At 37.5% G+C, this 20685-nt stretch overlaps 1 protein-coding gene across 1 annotated transcript in view; it reads right to left on the bottom strand.

The window, feature by feature from the left end:
- The window catches only part of PLA2R1 (phospholipase A2 receptor 1), a 133494-nt gene that overhangs the window by 19879 nt on the left and 92930 nt on the right, over positions 1-20685 (bottom strand). Inside the window, 6 exon segments of the mRNA NM_175051.1 lie at positions 5789-5928; positions 7598-7704; positions 7979-8043; positions 17147-17304; positions 18059-18094; positions 18671-18803. Of these exon segments, the coding sequence (NP_778221.1) occupies positions 5789-5928; positions 7598-7704; positions 7979-8043; positions 17147-17304; positions 18059-18094; positions 18671-18803 (639 nt within the window).

The following is a 20685-nucleotide window of genomic DNA, read 5'->3' as shown; positions in this document are numbered from 1 at the left end:
TGTTTCCCTTACTTTTGATGCTTCCTGACCTTCTGACTGCCTCAGTCAGGTCTTCCTGTTATATACTTCTATGGAACTGTCTAACTCTCCATCACATATGCCAAAGTTGTAAATTAGAGTTATTTTCCTGATTAATTTACTAATGTTTTGTCCCCTCTAGCCTATCAGCTCTAAGAGAGAAGGGACTGTATTTGTTTTCTCTCACCACTGAGTTGCCAATATGCAACACAGTTAAATGGAATGAATGAAAAAAGTGCTAAGAATCTGAATAATTTAAAAGAGGAGAGCATTTTCTTTAAAGAAAGAACTATGCTATGCATGAAATGAAATACTGGCTAATCTAAAACTAGATGGTACAAAACACTGGCTAATCTAAAACTAGATGGTCTTCAATATTCATTGGAAGGACTGATACTGAAACTGAAACTCCAATATTTTGGCCTCCTGATGCGAAGAACCGACTCATTGGAAAAGACCCTGATGTTGGGAAAGATTGAAGGCGGGAGAAAAAGGGGATGACAGAGAATGAGATGGTTGGATGGCATCACCGACTCGATGGGCATGAGTTTGAGTTAGCTCCAGGAGTTAGTGATGGACAGGGAAGCCTGGCATGCTGCAGTCTGTGGGGTCACAAAGAGTCAGACACGACTGAGCGACTGAACTGAACTGAACTGAGATGGTACAAAGCAGCCATCATCACTAAATCCAGGTCCTTGAATAAAACATTTAAGTAGAAGCACAATAGTTAATCTGATACATACATACACACAAAGAATGTCTTCCTCTTATACACAGCTCTGCTGTGCCAAATTTCTTACGTGACTCACTCTTCCTGGGATAATCCCTGGTCAAGCCTCTTTTACATCATCAAACATGAAGAAAATAATGTATGAGGCATGAGAAAAGCCACGACTTCTGCTATCTCAGTTTTGAAACTATTAATAGTGAATAGTCAATCAGGCAGGATTTTTTCCCGTTAGAAATAACCAATAAGAATTAGTCCTAGGAACAGACAAGCAAGAAGCAGTTTAGTGAAACATATTGATGTTTATTTAGAACTCTGAAGTGAGTAATGTCTGTCATTGCTGTCTCCCAATTTTCCTTCTGTAGCTTTTTTGTTAGTCAGAACTATCCCCACTGGGCTTTGCACTCCTCTCAACCATTAATTCTATTTCCAGCTTTTCTAATGTTCTTATAAACCCACTTATCCTAAAGTGGAGGTGACTGATGAGGCAACCTCAGAAAGAGTCCCCCCCCCCCAAAAAAAAAAAAACGTAAAAGAAACTGTTAAGGCAAAGGAATAAGACTCTACTGGCGGGATTTTAGCCATTGATATGCAGGGGAGGGCACTGTGGATGGGAAGACACACCTGGGGACCCTGAAACCTCATCCTGTAACAGGTCACTTCTCAACAAGCCTGCTGTGACCATATCCTTAGTAATCAAATCCTCTGAATGGTTCCAAGACTCAACTGTACAACTTTTGCATTGCTGGGCAAATCTGGCTGCACATTAGAATAACCAAGGGAGCTTTCCAAAAATGCTAATGCCTGGATCCATGCAGATCAATTAAATCAGAATCTTTAGGATGTCACCTGCACCTTGATATTTTTAGAAAGCTTACCCGGTGATTCTAAGTATTTAATCAGAGCTATGAACCACTAATCTAGCTATTAGTTATCAATAAAGATTAAAAATAGCCCCTGAGCGTGTTTTAATCCTGCTCCACAGTTAGCCTCAGAAAGCCCTTCTCCCCCCATGATTGTGTTTGTGCTTTACTCATGCACCTTCCTGTTCTTTCAAGGGAAAAATTCAGTTACTCTTTCTGCCCTGGGTCTGCAGCACCATTACTGTACCTTGCCTGTGTGTGTATATATTCCTCATGTTTACACTCAAGGAAACATGGAATAGAGCTAATCTGTGTAGATAAGAGAGTTTAGGAAAAGGACAATGGCCAAAAACTACCACTGTAAGCTTCTAAGAATTATTTCTGTAATGCCAAGTACATGACTTGTTATGATTTGCCTTAAAATATTCTTTATTTATACATGGGAGGGATTATGATTAGTAGCTAGAAGAGTTTTACTCACGCTTTGGGACTGCCCACTCTCTGGATCAAAAATGTGACTTTGAGGCAAGAAAGGCATTCCTTTGTGGTGGTTTCCTTCAGAGCACTCTACTATATACTTGTTTTAATAGTTGTAAAAAAGTTTCAGGTGTAAGAATTAATTAAAAATGGACTAAAACCTAAATATAAAAGCTAAAACTATAAAGCTTTTAGAAGAAAACATAAGGTAAATATTTGTGACCTTGGATTTAATAACATATCCTTAGATATGACACCAACAGTATGAACAACAGAAAAAAAATTAGATAAATTGGACTTCATTAAAATTAAAAACTTGTATACATCAAAGGACATTATCAATAAAGTAAAAAGACAACCTAAAGAATGAGAGAAAATACCTACAAAACATATATCTGATAAGGGTCTTATACCTAGATTATATAAAGATCTCCTACAACTCAATAACGAAAAGACAACCCAAATAAAAAGTGGGCAAAGGAGTTGAACAGACATTTTTCAAAGACAATATATAAATGGTCAATAAGCACAGGAGAAGACGCCCAACATCGTTAGTCATGAGGGAAATGCAAATCAAAACGACAGTGAGATGACACTAGACTAGTGTTGGCAGTCTACTTCTGCTTTATTGACTATGCCAAAGCCTCTGACTGTGTGGATCACAATAAACTGGAAAATTCCGAAAGAGATGGGAATCCCAGACCACCTCACCTGCCTCTTGAGAAACCTGTATGCAGGTCAGGAAGCCACAGTTAGAACTGGACATGAAACAAAAGACTGGTTCCAAATAGGAAAAGGAGGACGTCAAGGCTGAATATTGTCACCCTGCTTGTTTAACTTCTATGCAGAGTACATCATGAGAAACACTGGACTGGAAGAAACACAAGCTGGAATCAAGATTGCCGGGAGAAATATCAATAACCTCAGATATGCAGATGACACCACCCTTATGGCAGAAAGTGAAGAGGAACTAAAAAGCCTCTTGATGAAAGTGAAAGAGGAGACTGAAAAAGTTGGCTTAAAGCTCAACATTCAGAAAACAAAGATGATGGCATCTGGTCCCATCACTTCATGGGAAATAGATGGGGAAACAGTGGAAACAGTGTCAGACTTTATTTTTGGGGGGTCCAAAATCACGGCAGATGGTGATTGCAGCCATGAAATTAAAAGACGCTTACTCCTTGGAAGGAAAGTTATGACCAACCTAGACAGCATATTAAGAAGCAGAGACATTACTTTGCCAACAGGTCCTTTGCCAAAGGTCCGTCTAGTCAAGGTCCAATCTACTCCAGTAGATCCTTGTGTATGGCAATGTTCCTAGCAGATTTATTCATAATAGTTAAAAAGTAGAAATAACTGAAGTCCATCAACAAATGAATAGATAAACAAAATGTGGCATGGAATATTAAGTCATAAAAGGAATGAAGTTCTGATGCATGCTGTAACAGGGGTGAACCTTGAAAGCATTATGCTAAGTTATATGGTTTTAAGTTATAAGTTATATGGTTTTTCCAGTGTCATGTATGGATGTGAGAGTTGGACTGTGAAGAAAGCTGAGTGCCGAAGAATTGATGCTTTTGAACTGTGGTGTTGGAGAAGACTCTTGAGAGTCCCTTGGACTGCAAGGAGATCCAACCAGTCCATTCTGAAGGAGATCAGCCCTGGGATTTCTTTGGCAGGAATGATGCTAAAGCTGAAACTCCAATACTTTGGCCACCTCATGCGAAGAGTTGACTCATTGGAAAAGACTCTGATGCTGGGAGGGATTGGGGGCAGGAGGAGAAGGGAACAACAGAGGATGAGATGGCTGGATGGCATCACTGACTCGATGGACATGAGTCTGGGTGAACTCCGGGAGTTGGTGATGGACAGGGAGGGCTGGCGTGCTGCGATTCATGGGGTCGCAAAGAGTCGGACACGACTGAGTGACTGAACTGAACTGAACTGAACTGAAGTACTTATATGAAGTGGCAGTTGTAGGAAAGGGACAATACTCAGGGTCAGAAAATCTGAGGTTGATTCTCAGCCTGAGACTTATTTGCTGTAAGTTTAAAAAAAAACCTACACAATGTTATTAGCCTCAGTCTTCTCATATGTAAGATGGCATAACTGTTCTGTGTACTTTAAAAATTCAATAAAACAAGATAAACAGACACACATACATATATGTATGTATATATGTAATTGCCAGCAGAAGCAGCTACAAGGTGGCAGAAACTCAAATGTCCATTGATGGATAAGTGGAAAAATAAAATGTGTTATGTACATATAATGGAATATTATTCTGTCTTCAAGAGAAAGGAAATTCTGACACTTGCTACAATTGGGTGAGCCTGGAGGACACTGTTCTAAGTGAAATAAGCCAGTTTCAAAAGGACAAGGACTATATGATTCCACTCACATCTGGTATCTGAAGCTGTCAAATTAATAAAGACAAGGTAAAGTAGTGGTTGCCAGGGGCTGTGAAGAGGGAGAATGAGAGGCTGTTGTTTAATGGGTTTAGAGTTTCAGTTTTACAAGATGAAAAAGGTCTGCAGAGTCATTGCACAGCAATGTGCATATGGTGATGGTTTAAGTCGCCAGGTCGTGTCTGACTCTTGCGACCCCACGGACTGTAGCCCGCCAGGCTTCTCTGTCCATGGGGTTTTCCAGGCAAGAATACTGGAGTGGATTGCCATTTCTTTCTCCAGGGGTCTTCCCGACCCAGGTCTTTTGCATTGCAGGCAGATTCTTCACTGACTGAGCTATGAGGGAAGCATATACTTAACACTAAAAATGATTAAGATGGTAAATTCTATGTTATGTGAATTTTACCACAATTAAAAATATCAGTCCCAAATATGTATGTGCTCAATAAATATGTATTAAATACAAATGACCTCATAACAATGAGAGGAAGATCGCAAGGGAGAGAATGCCCTGCCAATGTAACTAAACATATAGACTGAAAATTGCCCATGTTGGAGGAGCAATTTCATATTAGTATATGAAATTATGACACAGTTTGAGCTTTTTAATTATCAAAGAGTTAAACATTTATAATTTGAGATACATTTTAATTACTTCCACCTAAGGCCTATAAAGTAATTTTATTTTAAAACAAGGAATGGAGGGGAAGTTTCAGCCTTAATTGGAGACAGTATCAGAAATAATAAATCTGGCTTACAATATCCCCCTGGCCACTTAAAAAAATAAAAAAAAATTTGATTCTTCATGGAAGCACCAGCTTTATGAGGCTCAAGACAAAGTTGACTGAGCTACGTTATTACTGGGTCAATTCACAAGGCGTGTAGTGCTCTATGTGGGCTCCAGACAGAAAGACACAAAAGAAGAAAACAATCTGGGCCCTCTGGAGTTGACAGCTCATTTGGGAACATGGCCTAGATACACACAGACATGTGCTTGCACTCACATCACACCTAAATGAAATGGTCATCCAGCACAATGAATGACAATGTCAGTAGCAAAAACCGAGTATACAAATGAAGGGTGGTGTCAAAGCTGTTTTTGACAAAACCTTCTTATTTCAAGAGATCTGTCCCTAAATAGAAAACTTCTCAAATCCCTTGAAAATTGTGACCAGAAAAATTCCAGGTCCAATGGACAACTCATGGTTTTTCAAAGCCAGGCCCACTTTTGATTACATTCTAAAATTAACATCTACAAAAGAAAAACAAAAGAAACTTTTTGAAAACAAGTTTACCTTATAGTCAAAATATAACCATCCTTTGGGACATGTTCCATGTTGTTTTGGAATATCTTTCTTTTTTTCTATGACCCAAACCTTTTTTCGCTTACAGATGCTAGGCATAGAAATTGAACACTCTTCACTCGCCCAGAGACCTGGAGGAGAAAATGGTTAGAAATAATCGGAAATAATGGTGACTCTGTAGAAATTCTGTAATGGTCAATTTTTTTTTATGACTGCTTTGGTTTACCATACTTCTTTAAATCTGGAAATTGAACTATATTTAACTACTAACTATAGAGTTCTCAGTGACAAGAGCTAACTGAGCAAAATGCCAAATCAGTAATTCTAATTTAAGAATGTAGAGATTTTGCAAATGCAAGAAAAATGCAAACAAATATTGGAAATGAAATCACAGCACTGTTGAAATTTTTAAGAACATTTGACTTGTTTAACAAAGGATATTTTTGTAGAGTAATATTTTTGTTTTACTAAGAGTGCAAGCTTTAATCAATTGTTGCCATGTGAGACTGGGGGCCTGCTATTTCCAGATCTCCTAAATTTTTAATAAAACCCAGAAAATATAAATTTTTGAAATATTAAGATAAATAAATATTCTTTGTTTTAAAGTATTCCACTTCAAGGTAAAAAGAGGGAAAAGATTCTAAAATAATAGATGATCATTTCTACTCTAATTCTTAAAAATATAATAATTTAGAAAAAAATTTTAGAAAAAATAACTCAGGAACTTCCAATGAAGAAACACTTTTCAACACTGATCCTTGAACAAAACACACACTTTTAGAGACATGCCCTCCAGGAAGATGTATCCCAAAGTCCTCAGTCTCTTAGAAAATAATTAGAAAATCTTTATTTTCAGAGTAAAGGTTATAGAACATATTTCATTAGCATTCAAGTCATAAGTTCCAGAATAGGACAAGGATGCATGTAAACTGCAAGGGAAGATTCTGTTTTCTAGTGTGAGGGGTATGAGCCAAAAAGATATTGGCATTTTGAAGGAGGGGCTGGAATGCTATTTTCAATTCAGATTAGCCGCTATTCTTCCAGAATCACAAACAGCCTTTCTGTAGGCTGTTGTGACACCTGCTGGCAAAAGCGAGCTGACTAACAACATGGTTTCTCCTCTCCTTTCTCTGTAGTTGCCCTTAAGCCGGAGATTGCTTTCCATATTTTTACTTCTCCTGACTTGGGAGGATCTGTTAGGAACATCATTACCTTTTATTGGATAGAAAGCGGAATGGATATGAGTGGACAATCAACCCCAATAACGCTGCACTGATGCATAGAATAAAAAAACCCATCTTAGACACACATGTACCTCTAAATCCAACTGACAGGGAGTTGGTGTTCTAAGGCAAGGAGCAATTAAGGCCAAATGTGTAAAAAAATAGACACTGAATTCAAGGAAAATTTTTCTTAAATGGAAAAAATTTTCAGAGGTTAAAGTTCTGGCCAATTATACACTGGATACTACAAAGAGATTTTTTTAAATGGGCCCATATTGAAGTTTCATAGAGAATAGTATTAGGCAAGTTTTTGACCCATTTCAGTGGGCACATTTTTGGTAGTTTTGGTTCAAGATGAAGGACTTATCTAGATGTAAATTATTTTTAAGAACATGAATGTATGGAACAAGCTATAGGAAACTTAAAACTTAAGACTGATGAAATTAAACACACGCAGTTGAAAAGCAAAATAACCAAACAGAACCTTCTCACTGAATTAATGCAATTAAAAGGAGACTTCGAGTCTTCTGAAAATTATGTTTGCATTATAAACCCCAAAATGGATTAATAAAATAACCTGTTATGGATGAAATGAAGCCACACCTCTGGCTCTCATTAAGGCCCATAGATCTTTCTTTTCCTTTGTCCCAGTTCTGATATATTACTGGTGATCCATCTCTCCAACTGCAAGAAAATTAAGAAATTAAAGGTCTTCTCTCATTCTGCACATTCAGTCTCTAACACCATTTTTGGAGTTCTGGGGTATGGACTGGAGGCATAATTATTTTATTAAATTAAAAAAAATACTCATGTCTTTAGTTAGGGAAATGAAAATTTATAAGTTAAAGATAATGTTTGAAAGCTATTCAACACATTAACCACTAAGATCTAGTCCAATCACTCTGCAAATAAAAAACCCGTCAACCAGGGTTAAATGCAAATTAATCTAGGTCCATACCGAAATTCATCACTGGCTCTTTCTTCTCGAAGTCCAATCCACCAATTTACACCATACTTTGATAGCTATTTAAAAGACAGAGAGAGAGAATGTCAGCATTTATTCTACTTGTTTTCCCTTTACACTATTAAGATTAATGGGGTTGCTGTTAATAGCTTTCTATTCTTCAGTATTTTACCCAATTATTTAAAGAAAAGTACACCAAGGCCAAGCATCTTGAGAAAACCTGAAACTTCATTATTCTAAACTACTCCCTCCTCATTATAGAATAAAATTGGAATCAAATATTTAAAGTAATTTTAGTTTCATATATAACTTTGTTACAATGTTTCTTATATATGTGAAAATAAATTTTCTAACTCTCATAGTAGGGATTTATAAAGTAATATTGTAAAGTGAAATAGAATGTGAATTCCTTTTTAAACTAAAAGTTTAGTGACTTATTCTCTCAATGATTTATAAAAATGTACTGCAAAACCACCTTACTTGAAAAACAATTTGAGGCATAAAGACCTCAATAGTAAAAAGAACTTATATTTTAGGCATTAGTGAAAGTGAAGTCGCCTCTTTGCAACCCCATAGACTGTAGCCTACCAGGCTCCTCTGTCCATGGGATTTTCCAGGCAATAGTACTGGAGTGGATTGCCATTTCCTTCTCCAGGGGATCTTCCCAACCCAGGGCTCAAACCCAGGTCTCCCACATTGTAGACAGACGCTTTACTGTCTGAGCCACCAGGGAAGTCCATAATTTAGGCATTAGTCTGATTGTAAGTATTAGCACTCTCCCCCATTCAAAAGGAAACTACGGTATAGGACAAAAGAATACTGCAGTATTTCCAGTGTTTGACAACTAGAAATTTATCCTTTCTATATTTTATTAATTTATGCCATTATTTATCACATAGATCTCAGTACAATAAAGAATAAATTTGAAACATCATAGACGTGCATGTGTGTATACACATTAGACCAGATGTAATACTGGGCTTATGACCCAGGAAATTGAAATCCCCTCTTCAACTATAAAAAAGGAAGCGGCATTAAGGATTTCTCTAAGGCCTCTAAATCAATATTCTTTATTGTGTGTGTGCTGTGTGTGAAATGTAACTTAATTTTTTATGCTAAAAACCTGTTAATTTGAAGGCATTATACATTTAAATTTTCACTTTTGTTTCTTCTGTAAAGACTTGGAGATGCATTTAAAAAAAATTTTTTTTTCCCATGTGAATTTCAAGTCATCATACAACAGAATCTAATAGCTCTCTAACATTCTAATTTATACACGAGTATTTTTACTCCTTAACCAGTGTGGCGGTCTGCCATATCAGCAATTTGTGAATAATGCAAGATGGAGCAACTGTAATTTTGGCTCCCTGAGGTGTTGTTTCATGGACATGTTCTTACATGCTAAATTTAGGCTCCTATTGTCAGCCTTTGGAATGGGTCCGTGGAGACTGGCTGTGAACTCAGTGGGAGAACCACAACCATTTCATTCAATCTAAAGAGGTCTCGTGTGCAACAACAGTGGAAATCATGGTCTGATTGTTCATTGCCCCAATTAAGGATCTCTAAAGAAAAATTACAACTACCACATCTTAAGTGGCATATTTATTACCACCTCAATTAAAGCATGGTAATCCTCCACGTGGTACATTACAACCTGTTGTGACATGGGACAGAACTTCATAGGTCAAGTTAGAAGATACTCAGAGTAAAAAATTCAATGTGAAAAATAGATGTTGTGAATTTCAGTTTATGTGTAAAACCACAACAATAAAAGATACTAGTATTCTTTTGTATAAAAAATGTTATACAACCATGGACTTCATCATATCAATTATGCTTTGTTACAAGCATTCATTATAGATAGTATTATATAGGAAGAACACTTACCATAAACAAATAACCCACAGTAATATCCAATATACTAATCTACAAAGCAATATAAGGGAGAACAACCTGTTATCTCTTAAAATGTTTCCATAAAAATAGCAAAACCAAATTATTTTAAGGATTTAAAACACCAGATTTGGGGCAATGACTAATAGATGTGATATATTTTTGTCAGAAATTTTTTGAAATAAAATTGAAAAAATAAGAGTAAATTGCAATTTTGAAGTGCAAATATTTATTGCACAACACAGCATAACAATATAGTTCATGTCAAACAACTCATAAAGTGCTCATGGTTTTTATTTTTTTGGCATTGATCTGACCAATAAGATGACTCAAAAAATTTGTTCTCAAAAATTCCCTTGTGGTCTTCTGTTAGTCAAAGAGGAAATTATGCCTCATCACTTTTCCAGGATGGAAACATTCTACTAAAAAAATTCTGCTTCAGACATTTAAAAAACTGCATCCAGCTTTCTTTCTCAATTATTACTTCTTCTACTCCCCAAAAGAATGATATTTTTGTCTTTCATATTTCTGAGTTACTATTCTTTGTAGTTTGAGTGAACTCCGGGAGATGGTGATGGACAGGGAGGCCTGGCATGCTGTGATTCATGGGGTCGCAAAGAGTTGGACATGACTGAGCGACTGAACTGAACTGAACTGAACTGATTCTTTGTAGAGAAGGTATACAATGCATATGTAACTTTAAAAATATTTAATTACTTCTATTCTTCCTGCTGGAGAAGGCAATGGCACCCCACTCCAGTATTGTTGCCTGGAAAATCCCATGGATGGAGGAGCCTGGTGGGCTCCAGTCCATGGGGTCGCTAAGAGTTGGACACGACTGAGCGACTTCACTTTCACTTTTCCCTTTCATGCATTGGAGAAGGAAATGGCAACCCACTCCAGTGTTCTTGCCTGGAGAATCCCAGGGACGGGGGAGCCTGGTGGGCTGCAGTCTATGGGGTCACACAGAGTCGGACACGACTGCAGCGACTTAGCAGCAGCAGCAGCAGCAGCATTCTTCCTTCAATTATAGGGTGGGTGTGCCACAAAAATGAGTGGTATGACCTCTACATGTTTAGTTCCTCATCCAGAACTTCTGGACTGACCTAAGAAATGTAGGTCACCATAAATACTATCACTATCTTGAACAAAAATTGCCTAATAGCTACAAATTATGCAGGAGGAAGAACTGCTTTAGAAATATATGGCATTCTTTTCTCTAAGTTGATACCCATTCCCTTTGGCTCCCTTGCCCCATTCTGTGTCTCCCCATCCTTTACTCTCTGATAGCTTCCTTCTGTAGCACACTGTGGTGTTGGATCAGTCAGCTGCTCACCTGTAATACTGAAAGAACATTCCATATCAGCCTGGTCATAGGCTGGGTAACACTTTTACCATCTAAGACACCACAGGGTTTGTCTGGTTTGGGATCACTAGATCTAATCCTCAACTCTAGATCATGGCACTGGCTATGCCTTCTTAAATGGCTAAGCCCATGGGGTTTTACTATTCCATTCCATGAGAGGTATTAACTCTGCCATTCCCACTGGCTTCCCAACCACCAAAGACTGAGAGAGTGAATTAAGGAAAAGGTGAACAGAGAAAGGTACAGAGGTTCTCCAAAGACCTAAGCTTTGCTGGAAGGATCAACCAAGTCCTTCACTGTTCATGTCTGAGACAGAGCTGGCAGCTGTCATTTGGGGAGGGATTATATATTATTTTTAATTAATTAAAAAATTGAGGTATAGTTCATTTACAATATTGTATTAGTTTCATGTGTATAACATAGCCATTCAAAATTTTTTACAGATTATACCCCACTAAATTTATTATAAAATAATGGCTATATTTCCCTGTGCTGTATAATATGTCCTTGAAGCTTATTTATTTTATACATAGTAGGTTATACTTCTTAATCCTCTACCCTTATCTTGCCCTCCCCTTTTCTTCTCCCCACTGATGATAACTAGTTCATTTTCTGTATCTATGAGTTTGTTTCTGTTTTGTTATATTCATCATTTGTTTTATTTTTTAGATTCCACATATAAGTGAAAACACACAGTATTTATCTTTCTCTGACTTACTTCATGAAGCACAATACCCTCTTGGTCCATATGTTGTTGCAAATGGCAAAGTTTCATTCTTTTTATGACTAATATTCCACTGTATATATATGACACATCTCTATCCATTTATCTGTTGATGGACATTTAGATTATTTTCCTATCTTGGCTATTGACAAAACATGGTCCCCTGGAGAAGGGAACGGCAAACCACTTCAGTATTCTTGCCTTGAGAACCCCATGAACAATATAAAAAGGCAAAAAGATATGACACTGGAAGAAGAACTCCCCAGGTTGGTAGGTGCCCAATATGCTACTGGAGAAGGGCTCAGTAAAGAATGAAGAGGCTGAGCTAAAGCAAAAACAACACCCAGTTGTGGATGTGATTGATGACAGAAGTAAAGTCTGATGCTGTAAAGAACAATATTGCATAAGAACCTGGAATTTTAGGTCCATGAATCAAGGTAAAGTGGAAGTGGTCAAACAGGAGATAGCAAGAGTGAACATCAACATTTTAGGAATCAGTGAACTAAAATGGACTGGAATGGGTGAATTTAATTCAGATGACCATTACATCTACTACTGTGGGCACGAATCCCTTGGAAGAAATGTAGGAGGACTTATAGTCAACAAAAGAGTCCAAAATGCAGTACTTGGGTGCAATCTCAAAAATGACAGAATGATCTCTGTTTGTTTCCAAGGTAAACCATTCAATATCACAGTAATCTAAGTCTATGCCCCAATCACTGATGCCAAAAAAGCTGAAGTTGAATGGTTCTATAAAGACCTACAAGATCTTCTAGAACCAACACCAAAAAAAGATGTCCTTTTCGTCATAAGGGACTGGAATGCAAAAGTACATAGTCAAGAGATACCTGGAGTAACAAGCTAGTTTGGCCTTGGAATACAAAATGAAGCAGGGCAAAGACTAACAGAATTTTGCCAAGAGAACACACCGGTCATAGCAAATACCTTCTTCCAACAACACAAGAGAAAACTTTACACATGGGCATCACCAGATTGGTCAATACCGAAGTCAGATTGATTATCTGCTTTTCAGCCAAAGATGGAGAAGCTATATACAGTCAACAAAAACAAGACCAGGAGCTGACTGTGGCTCAGATCATGAACTCCTTATTGCAAAATTCAGACTTAAATTGAAGAAAGTAGGGAAAACCACTAGACCATTCAGGTATGGTCTAAATCAAATCCCTTACGATTATACACTGGAAGTGACAAATAGATTCAAGGGATTAGATCTGATAGACAGAGTGCCTGAAGAACTACAGATGGAGGTTCATAACATTGTATAGGAGGCTGTGATCAAAACCATCCCCAAGAAAAAGAAATGCAAAAAGGCAAAATGGTTGTCTGAGGAGGCCTTACAAATAGCTGAGAAAAGAAGAGAATTAAAGGGCCAAGGAGAAAAGGAGAGATATACCCATTTGAATGCAAAGTTCCAAAGAATAGCAAGGAGAGGTAAGAAAGCCTTCCTCAGTGATCAATTCAAAGAAATAGAGGAAAACAATAGAATGGGAAAGACTAGATATCTCTTCAAGAAAATTAGAGATACCAAGGGAACATTTCATACAAAGATGGGCACAGTAAAAGACAGAAATTGTATGGACCTAACAGAAGCTGAAGATATTCAGAAGAGGTGGCAAGAATACACAGAAGAACTATACAAAAAAGATCTTAATGACCCAGATAACTATGATGCTGTGATCACTCACCTAGAGCCAGACATCCTGGGGTGTGAGGTCAAGTGGGCCTTAGGAAGCATCACTATGAACTAAGCTAGTGGAGGTGATGGAATTCCAGCTGAGCTATTTCAAATCCTAAAAAATAATGCTATGAAAGTGCTGCACTCAATACACCAGCAAATTTGGAAAACTCAGCAGTGGCCACAGGACTGGAAAAAGTCAGTTTTCATTACAATGACAAAGAAAGGCAATGCCAAAGAATGTTCAAGCTACTGCACAATTGCACTCATCTCACACGCTAGGCAAAGTAATGCTCAAAATTCTCCAAGCCAGGCTTCAACAGTACGTGAACTGAGAACTTCCAGATATTCAAGCTGGATTTAGAAAAGGTAGAGCAACCAGAGATCAAATTGCCAATATCCACTGGATCACAGAAAAAGCAAGAGAGTTCCATAAAAACATCTATTTCTGCTTTACTGACTATGCCAAAGCTTTTGACTGTGTGAATCGTGACAAACTAGAAAATTCTAAAAGAGATGGGAATACCAGACCACCTGACCTGCCTCCTGAGAAATCTGTATGCAGGTCAGGAAGCAACAATTAGAACTGGAGATGGAACAATGGACTGGTTCTAAATTGGGAAAAGGGTACGTCAAGGCTGTATACTGTCACCCTGCTTATTTAACTTCTATGCAGAATACATCATGCAAAATGCCAGGCTGGATGAAGCACAAGCTAGAATCAAGATTGCCGGGACAAATATCAATAACCTCAGATACGCAGATGACACCACCCTTGTGACAGAGAGTAAAGAGGAACAAAAAAACCTCTTGATGAAAGTGAAAGAGGAGAGTGAAAAAGCTGGCTTAAAATTCAACATTCACAAAACTAGATCATGGCATCCTGTCGCATCACTTCATGGCAAATAGATGAGAAAACAATGGAAGCAGTGACAGACTTTATTTTCTTGGGCTCCAAAATCACTGCAGATGGTGACCACAGCCATGAAATTAAAAGACGCTCGCTCCTTGGAAGAAAAGCTATGACTAAACTAGACAGCACATTAAAAAGCAGAGACATTTACTTTGCCCCCAAAGGTCCATCTAGTCAAAGCTATGGTTTTTCCAGTAGTCATGTATGGATGTGAGAGTTGGACCATAAAGAAAGCTGAGCACCGAAGAATTGATGCTTTTGAACTGTGGTGTTGGAGAAGACTCTTGAGAGTCCCTTAGACTGCAAGGAGATCCAACCAGTCCATCCTAAAGGAGATCAATCCTAAATATTCATTGGAAGGACTGATGTTGAAGCTGAGACTCCAATACTTTGGCCACCTGATGTGAAGAGCTGACTCATTTGAAAAGACCCTGATGATGTGACAGATTGAAGGCAGGAGGAGAAGGGGATGGTAGAGGATGAGATGGTTGGATGGCATCAGCAACTCAATGGACGTGAGTTTGAGCAAGCTCCAGGAGTTGGTGATGGACAGGAAAGCCTGGCGTGCTGCAGGCCATGGGGTAGCAAAGAGTTGGACAGAACCGAGCAACTGAACTGAATTGACTGATGAACATTGGGGTGCGTGTATCTTTTAAAATTAGTGTATTTATTTTTTCCAGGTATATACCTAGGAGTGGAATTGCTGGATTCTCTGAGGAAGCTTTGTGCTGTTTTCCACAGTGGCTGCACCAATTTACATTCTCACCGACAATATACAAGCGCTACTGTTCAGAGGATGGATTGTTTTAATATAATGCATATGCTGTTCTGCTGCCCACAGCGGTTTTTGAAAATGACCTTGTAAGTCAGATGACTCGAGTTCACTTCCAAATTCCACTGCCTAGCTGCTGTGTAACCAAGTTGTTTCACCTCTTTAGAGTCTTAGCTTCCTCATCTGTAAAATCTGCTGATGGCAGACTTCCCACAGAGAGTTGTTAGAAAGATTGAATGCCATTAAACATTGGTGCTTCGCAGTGCTTGACACTGTTACAGTAAGTATTGGCCAATTATCACTTCCTTTTGGGATGTGCCCTTTACATGTTGATAGATTGGTTTTTAGCCATTCACCTGGTCTCTTATTACTGCCACTTGGGGCAAGGGGTCTGCCTCTGCTGTCTAGCTAAAGAGACAAATGTATTTTCTGAGGTTGTGATATATAACTCATTGATACTTAATGTTCTGGTTTTGACTTGAGTGTTCCATTTGTAGGAGATGAAGAGTAGTAATATAATGCATGAACCGATATTTGGGATAGCCTGTTCTCCTGGTTGGTCTGCCACTGTGTCTCTGTGGGGCAGTGTAGTTGTCACCTAAACCCTCTGGTTCTTGGCTTTTCCATCAAAACTCAGTAGTGGACCCAACCTGCATCCTCCTCACTGTATGTGTATCAGAGAGAATTACAGACACAGGAAAGCCCTGTGAGATGTGAGGGAAGACATTTCTCTTACAAGTCAAGGATGCTTTAACATAGAACTTCATTTTAACAGTTAACTTACAAACATATGAAAAGATGATAGAGCAATAAAGGATTCCTGGAGACCATGAAAGAATGTTAAATTATGGAAAAAGAAAAAAGGCTCTCTGTTACCTTTAACAATTTCCTAGGGAAAATTAGGAATGAGGTTGTTCCTCCCTGGTGCCCCCTTGGTAATTTGTACAGACTGCTCTCTTTTCTCTTACTACATTGTGTTATTTCCAGCTTTTTAAAGACACTGACTGTATCTCATTTTTGTGTCCTTGACATTTTTGTGTCCTTGACAAATACCACAGTGCCTGAGACCAAGCTAATGCTCAATAAATGCTTGCTGAAGAAATACATGGAAAACCTGACACTATTCCTTGGTAGTCTATTTCATATGTAACAGATTCTCCATGCTCCTAATTAGCCTAGCTTCTCAAAGGATTAAGTCCAGTCTTTATCTGAAGTTGAAATGTAGAACCACTCCTTACCATTTTCTGTAGAGTCTAAAAAATACTGTACTCTTATAAGTAAAATTTGGAATTTTAAAACAGCATGCACCTCCCAGTAGTCCTTGTCCCTCATCAATGCTTTATCTTCCTGCATGCATCTATCCACGTATCTTTTTCTAAAATACTACGTAGTTCTATTTACTTGTATTGCTTGCAGTCTTCCTGCCTAGACTAGACTATAAGCTCCAGGTGAGCAGCGATTTTGGTCTTTTGGAAGCACTGATAAAACCTCAGTCCCTAGAATAGTAGATGCAGAATAAATAAACATTGAATGATGGAATGAACCTCACAAAACAATAAAATGCTACTCACTCATCCTTGTTGCTAAAAAAGCATGGGAAGTGAAATAACCAACAAGCATAGTAAACCTGTGTTTCCATTATTTTCTCTAAATCTTTGTAACAGGAAGAAAAACAATTCTTAAAAATCTAAGACTTTCAATGAAACAAATTAATGTCTGGTCTTTTGAAAACAAAACCCCTCAAGGACTGAAGAAGAGTTAAGCTCTGAGTTTCTCATAGTTAATTAAATTTAAGTACCGCTCTTATTTTGCTGTGGATGAATTCTTGTTCGTGTGCAGAATGAATAGTGAGAATATCACTGCGCAGCCAGCCACAGACAAACTCAAAGGAGGACCATTCTGAGGCAGAAATATGAAAAAGGTACTCTGCATCCTGATAAAAGAGCCAGGGTGCATCTGAAAGAGAAATAAGCAATGGAAGTGATACAACAATTATTGAGCAATGTAATGCAATCTTAAATAGGGTGTGCTATGATTGACCTCACATGTGTAATTTAGTCACTCAACATTAAGAAAATGTGTGTGAATACACCTACTCCCACACATACGTAAGTATACAGTTTACTTATTTTCACTGGTCTTTTTCATATATGAAACACGTATATTCCAAAGTCTGGGCTAGATGCATATTTTAAAATCATGTGCCATAAAAATGGAGTTAAGCTATGATATTAGTCTTTAATAATATTTAATGTCATTTTGATTTTAAAAAATACATATTTATTTATTTGGCCACACCGGGTCTTAGTTGTGGCACGCGGGATCATCCATCTTTGTTGTGGCATGCGGGATCTTCCATCTTTGTTGTGGCACACGGGATCTTCCATCTTTGTTGTGGCATGTGGGATCTTCCATCTTTGTTGTGGCATGCGGGATCATTAGTTAGTTGCAGCATGTGGAATCTAGCTCCCTGACCAGGGATGAAACCAGGGCCTCTTGTATTGGGAGTGTCGAGTCTTACTCGCTGGACCACAAAAGAAGTCCCTAGTTTGATTATTTATTAATGGTTAATTTGAACAAATTAGTTCTCAATAGACACAAGAAAAGAGTAACTCCATTGGTGCTATGTAATAACAGACTAATGGAATTGCCTTCTATGGACTAATGGTATAAAGTAGCATAAAGTTAGAAATTCAGGAATCGTTCTTACCATACTGATACCAGGGTGGAACCTTGGGTCTCACATCTGTAAAGTAAAAGCAAGCCAGTGTGAGTGATGTTTATTTACAGATGTACTATCTCTGAATTACTTCAGGCCTAAACACAATATCTTGGACTTTGCTTTTTAAAAGATTATTGAGAACCAGATGTTGCTTGGAAAGTGATCAGTTCTCCTACCTGAAGAGGAGCCTCAAGAGAGACCGTGGTTAAAGAAAAAAGGTTGTGAACATTTATTGAGAGCCTATTGTGTGTCACACACTGTGCTGGTGCTTTTACTTATTCATCTGATAAGTAATTTTGTTTGTTTGTAATGTCACAGTGACATTTCTTCCAGGTTGTACTTGCAAAATACAGTTCTCCAGAATATGGGAAGTTATCTTCATTTCCCACTAACTTAGCATACTGCACTGGTGTCATTTTTTCTCATTCCACCATGATACACATTTTTTTTTTCCTAAAATGGTACAATCTGGTTCATCATGAAGGTTGTTGGTCCTGTGGTCCAGGCTGCTTAAATTTTAGACCTCTGTAACTGTTGCCTTGGGAAAATGCTATAGATAATTAGAAAGCAAACAAATAGTGAAGATCTTAATATTTTTACCTCTTGGAATTTTGCATATCCATTCACGTTTGGAACCACAGTATGAGGGTAGCAACGTTTTATTTGCCTTATAAACAGCACAATTTCTTGCATCTTCTCCAAAATAAGAATTGTCTAAAAATGAAGAGACAACCTGCAGCAGATGAAGTTCATTATTCCTTAATACTGATTCTCTGCAAAAGGTTTCAAATGATCAAAAAGGCATCCCTGTAGAAAATCACAATTGACTTCTGGAGGAAGCAAGTTATGATGCCAGTTAAAGGTGGTTCCACATTTGTGAAAAGCAAGCTAATGAAAACTTTAGCATTTTTTCTTGAAGATTCTTTTTCTGTTTTTTTCAAAAGAGGCATGCTACGCCTTTCTCCAGAAGGAATAAGTCAGATGAAATTGCACTGTTTTCTCACTTAAGGTTAGGCTAGCTCTGGGATTCTGGGTAAACTTTTTAGTGGCTCAAGAATCTTTCAGAATTGAATCTCATCTTTGATGTAGATTCTTTTGCTTTTAGTCTCTAATACTAACTTCTAAGTCAACCCTAGCTTTAATCAAGAAACTATCTATTTCTATGAATGATCACACAACAGGAGTATTGACTAGAGATTCAGATTTCTCAATGATTTGATGACTACTTGATAGAAATGTGGACCAACCATGAGTAAGACTCAGGTAAAAATCTGAAAAAAAAAAAAAAAGAGGGTTTTGAAATGATTTATGCTTCCCTGGTAGCTTAGGGGTGAAGAATCTGCTTGCAATGCAGGAGACACAGGTTCGATCTCTGGGTTGGGAAGATCCCCTGGAGAAGGGAATGGCAACCCACTCCAGTATTCTTGCCTGGGAAATCCTATGGACAGAGGAGCCTGGCAGGCTATATAGCCCATGAGGTCGCAATAGTTGGACACAACTTAGCTACCACCACCACCACATACTTGCCTTCAAATATGTACAAAGTCATGCAATAATTCATCTAACATATATATATATATATATATAAAAGTTCAGATTCAGAGAATGGCATGAATTTGATATTTACTCTATCCAGAGGGAAGTGGTGAGGGACTCAGTCCACTGCTTCATGGCTTTATCTCATTGATTCGGAACCAAATTGTCTATGCCTCTCCTGTTATTAATAAGTTTGTTTGTTTTACTAAAAGACATTGTCGACCTCTATCCACCACACTTTATTTTCCAAGCGGCATATTGACGTTAACCACCCAACCGTGCTATGTGGTGGCTGCCATTAACGGGGCAGGTCAACCCTGCTTTATGCCCTTTCCACTCTCTGGGCCTTGGCTTCTTCAGCAGAAGAAGAATAGATCTATGCTTCTAATAATAATATACTAGATTATTCTAATAATGTTCTAATAATATTAATATTATATTATATTATGTAGTATATATATTATATTACATATAATATATTAATATACTATTATATTACATAATATATATAATATATTATAATATTATATTACATATGATATAATATATATTATATAGTATATAAACTATATAATATATATTACATATAATAGTATTATATATAATATATAACATATTATATATAACATATTATAATATATATTATATTATTATATTCTAATAATAATATTCTGATAATAATATATTAGATTATTCAATAATATATTCTTGCTAATAATCTATTCAGCAGAATAGATGGGTGAGGCTAGGTCATCTCCAAGATCTCTTCATAACCTCTGGTCCTGTTGCCTTTTTCAAAGAAGCAGTACTGACGTGGTATTGTTTTTTTGTTTTTTTTTCCAACTAGCACGCTCATTATTTTTATTCCCACTTAAGCATATAGTTTCTCTGCAAACCATTTCCTTGCTACAGATTTGAACACCATCTATGTATCAGGTCTAAAGATCCCTTTTCTCTTTTGATCGTTACTATGTCAAAGTTTGGCTGCTGCTATTTTGCCAATGAGGAGACTTTATGACATTGTGTCTTTGGAGGCAGACAACCTGTATACAAATGCTGTCTCTCTTATGTATTATTTT

Source organism: Bos taurus, chromosome 2 (assembly GCF_002263795.3).
Source record: "Bos taurus isolate L1 Dominette 01449 registration number 42190680 breed Hereford chromosome 2, ARS-UCD2.0, whole genome shotgun sequence".
NCBI classification, from domain to species: domain Eukaryota; kingdom Metazoa; phylum Chordata; class Mammalia; order Artiodactyla; family Bovidae; genus Bos; species Bos taurus.
This window is presented reverse-complemented; position numbering and strand designations above follow the sequence as displayed.